General features: G+C 38.5%; 1 protein-coding gene across 2 annotated transcripts in view; it reads right to left on the reverse strand.

Annotated features, from left to right (window-relative positions):
• Positions 1-14,202, reverse strand: part of LOC129004753 (aurora kinase A-like) — a 41,644-nt gene that overhangs the window by 2,391 nt on the left and 25,051 nt on the right. For both annotated transcript variants that reach the window (XM_054433368.1, XM_054433367.1), the window contains exons 7-9: positions 5,940-6,074; positions 3,382-3,540; positions 2,679-2,910 (exon numbers count right to left, since the gene is read on the reverse strand). In XM_054433368.1, coding sequence (XP_054289343.1) covers positions 2,679-2,910; positions 3,382-3,540; positions 5,940-6,074 — 526 coding nt within the window. The remainder of the gene's footprint in view (positions 1-2,678; positions 2,911-3,381; positions 3,541-5,939; positions 6,075-14,202) is intronic.

Consider the following 14,202-nt stretch of genomic DNA (forward strand, 5'->3'; position numbering starts at 1 on the left):
ACCAAAAGTTCTTAGTATCTAGATATCAAATTATAACTTAGTACCAAAAGAACTTAGCGGTATTTAAGTAAAGTATTAAAGTATTTAAGCATGTTAGATTGGTCATTGGAATTGAATGAATCATCAATAATATTACAAATCTTTTGGGAGTTGGGAGAGTTACACGGACGGAATTGTGGTTAATTTGGAATTTATTTCAGGTATTTAGAAGGTTTTAGAAGGATATTTAGAAGGATCAACTACAGAGGCATATCTCTCCTAAATGTCACCTACAAAATACTTCCCAAAATAGTTCAGAGAAGACTAGAGGAATACACAACAGATATTGTTGGAGAGCATCAAGCAGGATTCAGCAGAGGCAGATCAACGACGGATCAAATCTACATTCTTAAAGAGTCAATAGCAAAGTATTATGAGTTCAACAAATCATTCTGTTGCCTCTTCATTGATTTTTCAAAGGTTTATGACTCCATAAATAGAAATAAGTTGTGGATAAACATGGAGCATCTAGGTATACCAAGAAAACTTATAGAACTAGCAAAATTGAGTGTTTTAGGTTCTATGTGCAAAGTTAGAGTAAATGGAGATGTATCGGAAGACTTTGAGGTGAACACGGGTGTGAGGCAAGGAGACGAGGTATCTCCATTGCTGTTCAATTTAGCCATAGAAACAGCCCTTCAGGAGATAAGAAAGACAGAAGTAGGGATTAAGATAGGAACAAACATAAACTTGCTAGCTTTTGCAGATGACATAGTATTAATTACACATAATATAGAAGAAATGAAAGATGTAACAAAAATGCTTATTGAACATACAAGAAAAATGGGGCTATACATAAATGAAGAGAAAACCAAGTTTATGACATGTGGAAGAAAACAAGATGATGACCAACCAAGATACCAAAATAACAACTACATTGAAATTGAAGAGTATAAATTTAAAAAAGTAACAAATTTCAAGTATTTGGGAGTCATCCTCACCAGCGATAATGATGAAGAGCTAGAAATACAAAATAGATTAAACCTAGCACAAAAAAGTTTTTCGGCCTGTCACAAGTTACTAACTTCAAAAATAATATCCCACACCACCAAACTCAGGATTTATAAGACAATCATCAGACCAGTTCTCCTGTATGGTTCAGAAAATTGGATCTTAAGCAAGAAATCAGAAAGGAAAGCTATTGTATTTGAGAACAAGATTTTGAGGAAAGTGTACGGACCGATTTTTGAGGATGGACAATGGAGATCGAGACATAATTGGGAACTTAGAGAATTATTTAAGGATCCGGATATTGTCGCTGAGGTACGGAGCAGAAGACTGAGATGGGCAGGGCATATTCTAAGAAAAGACGACAACTCTGATTAATAACATCTGAATCTGAATAATAATTTTTATCAAAACCCTAGTATCAAAAGTTACATTCAACGCTTAATGCTTACTAAGAAAGAACCAGGGAAGCTCAATAAAAACAGGAAATGCATGTTAAAGCTCAAAGGTCAAAGGCTGAAGACCAAGAACTGGAGAGGATTCACTTCACTTCTGTATGACTAACTGTGAGTATAGCAAGAGTAAAATGTGCACTTGTTCGGGTTAATATTTTTCCCCTAAAAATATATAATATTTACATGTAAATATTACTTTAATTATTTTATCATTTGAGAAGTTTTGTTAAGTGTAAGCAGTTTGAGGCATATTTTACAACTATAAACAAAGCCAAAACAAGTAACTATTTTATATAAATAAATATTGCTTTTATTTTATGATTTATTTTATTTTAGGATAAGTTTAACTCTATCCTAACTGATATCACCATGTTTCCTAATCGTAAGCATTTTTAATAAGTTGGGTGTAATAAATATATTTTTTTTTGTGCTGATGTTTTTTAATAAAAGATTTTAAATACTCTTGCCTATTATTATTATTTTTGTATTTAAACAGTCATCAAACAATGTTACAAAATCAGGTAAAAATGTTGAACGAGCATATCCCGTTGTGTATGAGAAGGGAAATCCCGTCTCTATCTCGTCTCGAAATTTTATGAGAAAAAAATATCTCATCTCGTCTCGTCTCTAACTAAAAATCCAATCTCGCCCATCCCTACTTTCTACAATGGTCACCATGAAGCCCTGAATTAGCTGAACAGTTCGTGGGGTCTCATATCTAATGATGTCATCTATATATATAAAATCCAATCGTATGTATGTTTGTTAGTCCTTTATGGACTCCAAAACCGCTCGACAGATTGTAATGAACCTTTCAGGCATTATTAAGCATTATTCAAGGATGGTTTGTGTGAAGTTTGGTGCAGATCCGCCAAAAGGGCTCCGCCCCAGTGGCTCTGGAGTTCCCCATGTTAACCTTATGAGTACTCATATTTAAATGGAATTAAAGAATCTTAACAGCTGGTTCAACTAAACAATTTGATTCTGTGATGCTCAATAGCATTAAAAAGTATAAAGGTTTACCAACAGGGTACAGCACCATTATTTTTTTTTTTTTATTTAAATGACAACAGCTAATTTGCAACCAAAAGCTGAATTTTTCAAGATCCGGATCCGGATTGGATCCGCCCATCACTACTTTTATTTATTATATTGTAATGTTGCTACTTTATCACATACTACAGAATAAACCTAAAGTATAATGCTAAGACCAAAAAAAACTCAATATCAGTATACCTTTTTGATCAAATCTCTGGCAAGCGGTGAGACGTGAGGAGGAAATATGAACAACGATCGCTGGATGCGGTAGTACGTCTCATCGTAGGACTTGGTCTCAAAAGGAGGTTTCCCTGTGACCAGCTCAAAGCACAGCACCCCGAGACTCCATAGGTCTACGTTAGCATCATGAGGTTGTCCTGACACCATCTCTGGGGGTAAATAGTCCAGTGTTCCACACAGGGTGTCTCTCCTATCAGTAAAGAACCATAAATTATCTTTGGCCAAGAGACAGTGACAGTTTGATAAAGGTAGCTGCGCGTCAATCATCTTAGATCATACTTGGAAACAGATAGGAAAGCCCGATCTTTTGTTAAGTATATAATCTTAACAAAAGATTTTTAAAGATTATAAAGAAGTTTATAACCTTTAAAAAACACGCCGACCAACTAAAACATACAAAATTTCTTGGAGACAATGACAGTAGTTCAATCTCGGCGAAAAGGTGAAGTGTTCGTGCTTCTTGTCTGTATCAAATTCACAGCATTTATTGCCATATGTTAAAATAACAAGATTGTTTACTTTTTGTTGTCAGTTAGTTTTTACATTAATAAAATATAGTTTTGTTTTACTAAATGTTGTACTTTTTAATTGTATAAGTGAATAAACGTTTTTTGTTGCAAAACTAAGTTGTTAGCTGACATTAACACAATGGCAAACTTACTTGGAAGACGGTGCATGGACAGACCAGCCAAAGTCAGCAATTTTCAGTTCCCCTTTTGCTCCCAGTAAGATATTTTCTGGCTTGATGTCTCTATGAATCACTTTCTTCGCGTGACAATATTGTAGTGCATCTGCCAATTGGAGAATCAGTTGCGCAGCTCTGGAGACATGTATTGTCAATTAGGGAGGAGAGTCTAATGATTAGTCAGAATATAATGGTGAAGCGATAAAAAAGTAATTAGTCAATGGTACAACCTAGTTAGGATGGCAAAAGGTCAGTAGTATTTAACCAGACTGATGATATTATGGACATTGGTGATATGACATCAGCCGCCTGCACTGTCTAATTTAATAAAAGACAATTCAATCAACCAGGAGGAGCCATTAAGAGTCTTTTTCACCCCTGTGGAAACACTAAAAACATGCTGGATTGTTAATAAAGATTGTTACAAATTTCTTTCCCTACATATTAATGTTGGTTCTAGAGCCCATGTTGGTTTTAGTGACCAAGCCTCAGGATGGTTACAACTTTCCCAACATATAAAATTCATCTAGTTGTTACCATCTAGTTGTTTCAATGGTAACATATGAAATTCGTCTAAACCTTCCAAACATTTGACAAAGCAACCTTGGTAAGTTTGGCTAAAATATGTTCCACCGTTATTGTGTTAATGTGTTAGAAAGTTTGCATTAAAGTCGTTCCCAAAGAGCTTCGCTTCGCTCCACTCATTACTAAATGGACTAATTAATTTTAATCACATTTCTTCAGAGAATATTCTCAAACGTTCAAATAATCGTTCAGAATGACAGCTATGGGTTCTACCTAATGATAAAGAGAAAATGATCAGTATGGAACATAATTAAAACTTGTTCGTAGGAACTTGAAAAAAAAACTTATTAAAACTAAAAAAAAAAAACTTAAAAAATTAAAACTTGATTTATTTTATTTTAGGATAAGTTGAACTCTATCCTAACTGATATCACCATGTTTCCTAATCGTAGGCATTTTTAATAAGTTAGGCGTGATTAATAAAAAAATGTTATGCTGATGTTATTTAATGAAAGATTGTAAATATTCTTGCCTATTGTCATTATTTTAGTATTTAAACAGTCATCTAACAATGTTACAAAATCAGGTAAAAATTTCAAACGTGCATTTCCCGTTGTGTATGAGAAGAGAAATCTCGTCTCGAAATTTTATGAGAAATAAAAAATCTCGTCTCATCTTGTCTCGAACTAAAAATCCAATCTCGTCCATCCCTACTTGTACGCGATATGGTGGAAGACCAAATTACATTTTCTTACCGCCAAGTACACTGTAACCTTTCCCGAGAGGCAGCGCAGGTGTTCAAATAGTTTCAACCCTTCAAATAGTTAGCGAAATGATAAAGAGCGACGTTTCCTCTCAAGACTATCTGTTTCTTTCAAGGAGGTCATTGGGAAAATGTACCAAACCAGAAACCAAAACCTGCCATATCGGACTATTAGAAGAGGGGGTGTGTTTTATATTTCTATATAGGTCTTTAAATATTTGTAATATAGTTATTTTTATATTTTTTGTCATTGCAGCTTCTGATTTAGCTCGAAAAAAATAAATATACCTATTTTGATTTATTGCTCTATGATCGTTCGTTACTGAGGTATTGTGAGGTTAACACTTTACAGTGTCCCAATTTTATTTGTCCTATTGGTAATAAGTGCCAATAAAAAATTTCATAAATATAGTTATTTCTTGACACATCTTAATTAAACTCGGCATGTTACTTTATCTAGATAAGATATTCTGTATACTACCTTAAAAAGCTTCATTCAAAATTTTATTGGCAGGAAACCTGCATATTCACTTCCTGTATGTTATTCTTATGACTACTTATTCTTATGAATTTTTCTATGCTAACTATTTGTTACACAATATACCAGCAAATATTGAAAATCATTGAATTTAAAACTAAACATCGACTGTTTAGTGTTGAGGATGACTGGTCAAATGAAATAAATTGTAGATAAACTGATGTATACGAATTGGGAACAATTTTTAGTGATATGTACTTAAAATGTAATTGTATGTATTTTTGTTGTTTAAAAAAATATAAAATTTGCAAGTCACTGTGTTTTATGTACTCATGATTTAGATGTTAATGCCTATCATAAAATCTGTTTTAAAAACCAGGAAATGAATAAATAGGAATATATGTCTTACTGAGTTAGAGACATTAGGCCAACTGAATAATTTACAACTTGTCACGCTCTAATTCACACTATACGATTTCGCTCTTACGAGGGTTAATCAAACCGTGCGGCACCGATGGAAGGTAGGTCATGAATATAGTGGGATAGTGTGTTCCAGAGTTAGCCAATTCCAAAACCAAACAAGTTAGTGAGTTCCTCTCATTGACCAAATTTGAAGATTGTGCATTTAACATGGGGTTAGCGAGTTCCAGAGTTAGCCAAATCCATGGAACCCCAATGACTATGACCACATTCTGAAACTCCACATCACAGCTAGATGAAAATATTTGTGATAATCATATTGGACCGTTTGAACAAAATAATGATTACCTTGGCTCATCAAATCTCTTCTCTGGCTGGGCTTGAAGCTCCTTGTACAGTTCACCCTTGGGTGCGTACTCCAAAATCATATAGACTCGTGTCTCGTCGTGGAAGTAGCCAAAGAGTCTCAGAATGTTAGGATGCCTGGAAAAATTGAATATTTTAATTTTACAAGGTAAGATTAAATAGTTTTCTGGTTTTTTAAGGTACCGTATTAATAGGCAATGCCTTTATTGGTCAAGTATTTACAATTACAATACAAACCTCGATAACCCGCATCCTCCAGTAAACCAGCTCGATCCCTTAAAAAGAAATCATCCTAAAAGAAATAGTGAGTAGCCTATATAATTTCATATTCAGGCGTATTAACTATAAATATAAGAACAAATGAGAACAACACTTTTTTTAGCTAACTTCAACTTCGAACAACCCAGAAATTTTCAAATCATGTGTGAGCAAATATAGATTCCTGCAGAAAGATTTTTAGATGTTTTAGGTCCGTTGCAGAGTCTAAAGAAACTGCTTTCAGCAATTCAGGCATACATACTTGCCACCCGCTCATAAAAAAGCTCATCGCTCCTAGACTGCAATCATTTATTGTTATTATTGATTGACATTGTCAGTCGCTACCCTTGGCTCGGGCAGATAGCATAAAATCAAATTCTCTTTCATTTTGTTCGTACATACATGATAGTGTCATAAAATAGTTAAACCTTCTATTTAAAAGAGAAGGTATATCCTACTCTTTTCAGGGAGGAGGGAAAATGCCTTTACGCACACAGGTGGCCAGCCTGTCGTGTGAGACTCCTGAATTTATCAGACTTCAAACTAAAAAACCCTCTCTATACTGTTGGACACAGACCTAGAATTTTTTGTCACATTACTTCAAATCAGAACAACATGTGATCTAAGCCCTAAGGGCTCTCACAGTTTCTGGCATTTAGATTCTTTATGACCTACACCGCATCCCAGTCAAAGTCGAGCTTATTGGCACAGAGAATACCCTGGATGAAATGTGACACACAGGTCATATTATCCTCACCCTCAGTCATCATCGGGATGACCGTGTCAACCATTGTAGTCTTCATTGTGTTGAGCCTCCAGGCAGAGGAACAAAAGTATGTTCCGTGTCGTAGGGATTTTCAGGGCAGTAGATCAGACAGGGACACGGCTTTCAGGCTAAACATCCCAGGTTTAGTTCCAAATTCTGCCACCACGTCGCAGCACCAAAATGGAGTCATTTTGTGTTGGTGTTTATTGGTGGAATTTTCATCCGATTTTCATTTTGAAAACTGATTTGTGAACCGGATAAGATAACAATTCACGCCATTGAAAATAAATTTGAATTAAGTTGCTGGTTAAAAAAATTATGGTAAAATAATTGTGTTACAAAATGAAAAATGAAAATTGCAGGTAGTCATTTTAAAGACAATAATTTTTAATTAATTTTGCTTTTTAAATTTTGAAAATCGCTTGGCTGGTTCAGTCGGTATCGTTGTTTAAACATTTACAGTAATTATAACAAATGCAAGAGAGACATGAAGCAGGTGCAGGACAGGGCCGCTGTGACTCATTCCAAGGTCACACTCACATTTGCTACCCCTCCCCCCCCACAACAAGACTGGGGTGTTGCTTGTACACCGGTGGATGACGGTTTCCCGCGCTTCCATACACGAACAAATACTGAATTGAATTAGGGGTTTTGCTACGCTTTAACCAAAACAAATTGCAAACAAAATAATTATTTAAAAGTTTTGATAGTGTCATCAAATTTTTAATTTTACGATTATCGTATTTAGGCCTAATCATACTGTAAAATTTGTGTAAATCCGTTGGCAAATATATAAATCTATATAAATAATATTACAGTTTTGTCTGTACATTGCTTAGAATCATGCAGGTGTTGGTTATTTTTACGTTTCATAACACAAGAAAGCCGAAACGAGTCTTATCTCAATTTCTGTCTGTCTGTTTGTCTATTATAAGCCAAAATGTCATTTTGCGCGGCCTACTCCTAGAAAACCAAAGTTCCGATCAAGGTTCTAATAATTTTTCCGTATTTACTGGATTGATGAGAGTGGCTTTGGCTATAAAAACATGGCCTCGCTTCTTTGAAAACAAAATAACGAACCATCAAAAACCCAATTTGGTTCGAATTTTGTCAAATTTTCTCCCAATATTTACTATTACATTTTATGAAATAACGATCAGCTGTTTGGATTAGTTCTCACTTCTAGCTGTCACTGATATGTTTACATTAAAAGTTGTTTACAAATACCGCAACCATTTCTGATCAAGTTTTGTTAGCACATCCAAACCAAGTTAGATTAAAAACGTTGTGCGGCCTTGGTTGTGCCTTACTGTCACTGGTGCAGCTGGAACTGCAGTCGTTGGACGATCGTCGTCGCACGATTATAGCTCGGCGATAATCGTTGCAGTAGGCTCCGTTGAAAAGTAGGCTCTCACTGGTGCGATTATTATACAATCGTTCTGTTAAAATTCTTGACTGTTGCCGAGTTGAAGTAGGGATAGTGAATTACTGTATTAGTTTATAGGCTTTAACAAAATACTATTCATTTATTTGCTGGTTGAAGATCTAGAAGATGGACAATTTTTGGAAGTGATATGTGTTCAAAGACTTAAGCACACATTCACACATAGTATAATTACAAAACGAACAGAAGAGGGGTACTTCAAAATATTAATAAAATAAACAATAATTTCCAAGCTGATGGGAGAATGTTATCTGAATTCTTCAGACTTTCAAAATCTCATAGGCCCGGCGCATATTGAGACGCAGTCGGAGCAGCGCAGCGTAGTGCAGCGCAGCACTTGTGGTCGAGTCACAAGTGTCTGTGCCGCATTGCTCACCTGCGCCGGGTTGACTAGTGTTTTGTGACGGATCTAGAGGATAATTAATAAAAATTGTGCGTTTTTATCCAGTTTTTACGTTACCAGTCATGGTTAGTATACAAAGAGTAATTACAAGAATTAAATCTGGGAGAAAATACGAAAATCACTAAACATTGAAATTTTTTTTCGCCCTTTCTTTCTTGTTCTCTGGTGAAGAAGTAACAATAAATCTAGATCAGCACCTGAATCTGATTCAGAACTCAAATCCTAATATTTAACAACATGTTCACACAAGAAACTGTGTCACTCCTATACGAGAACTGTACGACACTGCTTCCCAATATGCGATGTCAACTGTGCAACACAAACTTTTTGCCCAATTCTGCCCTGTGCTGTGCTGCACTGCCCGGACCGTGCCGCACAGCTCAATATGCGCCTGGGCTAAGTTTTTGTATAGTTTGATCAATGAGCATTTTTACTTTAAAACTACATTCCCTATCCAATCACAGGAGATGAGAAGTTTGATCTTACGTTAAGGTAGGACATGGTGTCTACTAAACCTGGTTTGAAAAATTCAAGGAGTTTTCCAGGAGAATTCAAGACAAATTCCTGAATTTTAAGGAGCTACTATCGGAACCCGTTTAACTAATCGCAACCAGCTAATAAATGAAAATGATTATTATTAGGCTATTATTATTATTAATAATGATTATTATTATTTGAAACAAAACATTTCCAAAGAATAATATTTTATACAACATAATAAAACAGTATAACTGGTAGGTAAGGCGACACCAGTTATCATCTCCCGCGATTGTGGGAATATCAGTGAGCATATCTTGCAGTATCTTCAACATCAGCGACAAAACGTCACACCGTCAACGATCACGGCAACACCCGTATTCATATTTTGCGGTTTGGGCGACACCGATAACCGTCTCTCGCGATCGCGGCAATTCCCGTAGGCATATCTTGCGGTTTCGGCAACACCGATAATCGCCTACCGCGATCGCGGCAATAGCCGTGAGGAAATCTCGCGGGTTCGGCGACACCGATAATCGTCTCCCGTGATCGCGGCAACACCCGTGGGCATATCTCGTGGTTTCGGCGACACCGATAATCGTCTCTCGCGATCGCGGCAATACCCGTGTTGAGCATATCTTGCGGTTTTAGCAACACCGATAATCGTTTCCCGCGATCGCGGCAACACCCGTAGGCATCTCACGCGTCTCTCGCGATTGCGGCAATACTCGTGAGCATATCTTGCGGTTTCGGCAACACCGATAATCGTCTCCCGCGATCGCGGCAATACCCGTGAGCATATCTTGCGGTTTTAGCAACACCGATGATCGTTTCCCGCGATCGCGGCAACGCCCGTAGGCATCTCACGTGGTTTCGGCGACACCGATAATCGTCTCTCGCGATCGCGGCAATACCCGTGAGCATATCTTGCGGTTTTGGCAACACCGATAATCGTCTCCCGCGATCGCGGCAATACCCGTGAGCATATCTTGCGGCTTTAGCAACACCGATAATCGTCTCCCGCGATCGCGGCAATACCTGTGCGCATATCGCGGCAACGCCCGTAGGCATCTCACGTGGTTTCGGCGACACCGATAATCGTCTCTGGCGATCGCGGCAATACCCGTGAGCATATCTTGCGGTTTTAGCAACACCGATAATCGTTTCCCGCGTTCGCGGCAACACCCGTAGGCATCTCACGTGGTTTCGGCGACACCGATAATCGTCTCTCGCGATCGCGGCAATACCCGTGAGCATATCTTGCGGTTTCGGCAACACCGATAATCGTCTCCCGCGATCGCGGCAATACCCGTGAGCATATCTTGCGGCTTTAGCAACACCGATAATCGTCTCCCGCGATCGCGGCAATACCCGTGCGCATATCGCGGCAACGCCCGTAGGCATCTCACGTGGTTTCGGCGACACCGATAATCGTCTCCCGCGATCGCGGCAATACCCGTGAGCATATCTTGCGGTTTTAGCAACACCGATAATCGTTTCCCGCGTTCGCGGCAACACCCTTAGGCATCTCACGTGGTTTCGGCGACACCGATAATCGTCTCTCGCGATCGCGGCAATACCCGTAGGCATCTCACGTGGTTTCGGCGACACCGATAATCGTCTCTGGCGATCGCGGCAATACCCGTGAGCATATCTTGCGGTTTTAGCAACACCGATAATCGTTTCCCGCGATCGCGGCAACACCCGTAGGCATCTCACGTGGTTTCGGCGACACCGATAATCGTCTCCTGCAATCGCGGCAATACCCGTGAGCATATCTTGCGGTTTTAGCAACATCGACAATCGTGTTCCGCGATCGCGGCAACACCCGTAGGCATATCTCGTGGTTTCAGCGACACCGATAATCGTCACTCGCGATCGCGGCAATACCCGTGAGCATATCTTGCGGTTTCGGCAACACCGATAATCGTTTCCCGCGATCGTGGCAACAAAAGCGGTAGTGTTTCGGTTAGGCGACGATTCCGATGACTGGGCTCCGGATTCCCGGAGGTTTGGGTGGATTCCTGGAGTTTTCCAGGACATTTCAAGGTAAGATAAAATTCCCGGAGGTTTCCCGGTTTTCCCGAATTTCCCGGAGAGTAGACACCATGTAGGATAGTTTATTTATAAACGTTAGATTTTTTTACTAAGCTAATAAACTAATACAATGCTTTGGTATTATGTTTTCCTTTTTCAGAATAAAACATGTTCATTATAAAAAATAGTAATACCCCAGTTGCTGGAAACCTGTGTACTCGTGGACTTTCCAATTCATTTATGTGTGTCTTAATACTACCACATAAAGCCATTAACCAAGTATCATCAAATGCATTAACAATTAAGCTATATATAACATTTGAATTATTCTCCATAAGAATAAGATTGGGGCTGAGTACACTCGAGGCTCTTACTCGAGAAAAAGCTGTGAATGCCTCAAAAATCGTCCAACGACTGCGACTCTACTGCTCCAGGAGCAGACCCGTACGGTGGACGTCTACGACTAGGTACGGTACGACTGCGGCTACAGACGCGTCAGTGACAACGGTGCCATTGAAAACAATGCTAAGCTGGCTCTCTACGATTATCGTTCAACGGCTGTGTGCAGTTCCAGCCGCAAACACTTATATATTTGCCAACGGATTTACACCAATTTTACAGTTTGATTGGGCCTAAAAACGATTATGATAAAATTTGATGACACTATCAAAAATTTCAAATAATTACTTTGTTTGTAATTTGCTTTGGTTAAAGCGTAGCAAATCCCCTAATTCAATTCTGTATTTTTGTTTGTATGTCTGTTGGTAACGCATTAATGTCCTTATTTCTCATTGTTTCGTGGAAAAGACAAGAGCACCTTTGTTAATGAAAATTTCAACCCAAATAAAGTGTGCAATAGTGAGGTTGAGGTAGTATTTTAACTACTTTTAACCTGTGTGAAAAGTAACTTTCAATTACAGGCCTTCTTTTAATGCAAAATGCACACTAAATATGCAAACCAACTCCTGTTCAGAATATAAGGTTTCAACTTACTACAAGATTCCCGTAGGCCCTACGTAGAACGGGCAAACAGCTAGTAAGTAAATAAATGCACAGTCCACAAAACATTGATACGTTAACAACGTAAAGCTTTAAAAATTCATGATGGTTTGCTATAAATATATTTCACTAATGTTTTATCATTTTCATAGCATAAGCTATTATTTTTGAGTCCAGAAAGAAAACGTAAAACTTAGAGTGCGAGAGTGTTTTGCGCCAACTCTCGCAATGCTGTTTTAGCGCTAACACAGCTCGCTATTTTAGTCATCGGAATGAGCATTCTCAGTTAAAGAAATAACATTTATGATTACTGTAATATTAATTGCCTGACACAAGTATTCGATTTTTATATATTACTGATAGGCTTTATTCATAGGCTTTCTTAGGCTATGAAACGTAAAAATAACCAAAAACTCCATGATTCTAAGCAATGTACAGGTAAAATTCAATTTTATTTGAATAGATGTCTCTTTCCGACTTACAGAAAATACTTGTTTTTAAATCATAAACTAGTATCTGTTAAAATCAGGAGTCCAGTCTAGTTAGTGTGTCCGGTCAGAGTATGAATGCGAGGTGTGTGTGAGATGACGAAGCTACAGTCGCGTTGCAGGGCCGGGCAGAGCGGCTGGCACTGGAGCTGCGCTATGCGGTGGGGGGAGGGGGAGGGGACCGGAGCGCGAGAGAAATAATGATAATTTCTTTAAAAATGGATTCCGATGCAACCATTTGGCCGAATTAATATTTGAAAACGGCAAAATTCTTTTAAAATTTTTCTTTACAAAATGACTACCTGCGATTTAAAAAAATAATTACAGAAAAAAAAATTCTTTATAAAACTTTTTTGTAAATAAATTTTAAAAAACATTAGCAAAATAGCGTAAATGTCTTTATCATATCATTTACAAAACCGTTTACAAAACAAAAATCTGATAATAAATACGGAAATTATAAGTGGTACAAATTTGCCGCAGAGGTGCTGCTATCTATCGGGCCAGAAACACAACTTTTTCAGGGATGTTTAGCCTTCAGCATCCTGAACAGGTACGGATGGAAAATCCGTGGCTTGCCAGAAATTGAGAGAGTTAAAAATCTACCTTACCGTACTGTCGATTTACCCAAGGCTGGACTTGCAGAATCAGTCGCCTAGTCCAGCTTTCCCGTGTCTCCTGTTCTCACGAACGTGCCAATGGGCTACTCTCTTCTTGCCTGGTCCTCTTCGTGCTGCTGATATATTGCCTTTTCTCTGCCGCCAAAAGTTTTGGACACTGTTTGATAGGTAGATGCTACCCTATAGAGAGAGCTATGCCTAGGGAGAGCCACATCCTGTATACCTCCTTATTGAGAGCGTCTTTACAGGAGTACGGAATGGACTGAAAACATCAACAGCCTTCAATGACGACCGAGGGCCTCCGACATTGGCCATCAACAGACTAAGAGAAGAAACCACCCTAGCTGCCGGACAGATCTGCTCAGATCTAGTGGTATGGAAGATGTGATCACGCCAGCTAAGCTTACTGTCCACCATGACTGACTTCGACGGCCCCCCACCCTCAATGGCACGATGGTGTCAATCAGTTTTTTGTCAAAGTCGCGATCTCGGTTTTGTTCAAAGCAAGCAAAAGACCGTGTTCCGCCATCCACGCCTTGATGGCTGAGCCAGCTAATGCTACGTGCAGCTATCAAAGCTGCTGGTTGGGTACATTGTCTGCATACCCAACCAAAACAGAGTTTTCTCAGGCATTTAGACCTCAGAAGGCCGTTGTAGAAGGCTGTTTTCCATTGAAAACTTTGCTAAGAACATAGTACTTGCAACTTCATATAAAGACAGGGGCAGCAGTATGTGTAGTTGCAAAGCCAGAAA

Source organism: Macrosteles quadrilineatus, unplaced genomic scaffold (genome assembly GCF_028750875.1).
Source record: "Macrosteles quadrilineatus isolate MER2022 unplaced genomic scaffold, UCM_ALF_1.0 Scaffold_11__1_contigs__length_5352618, whole genome shotgun sequence".
NCBI lineage: Eukaryota > Metazoa > Arthropoda > Insecta > Hemiptera > Cicadellidae > Macrosteles > Macrosteles quadrilineatus.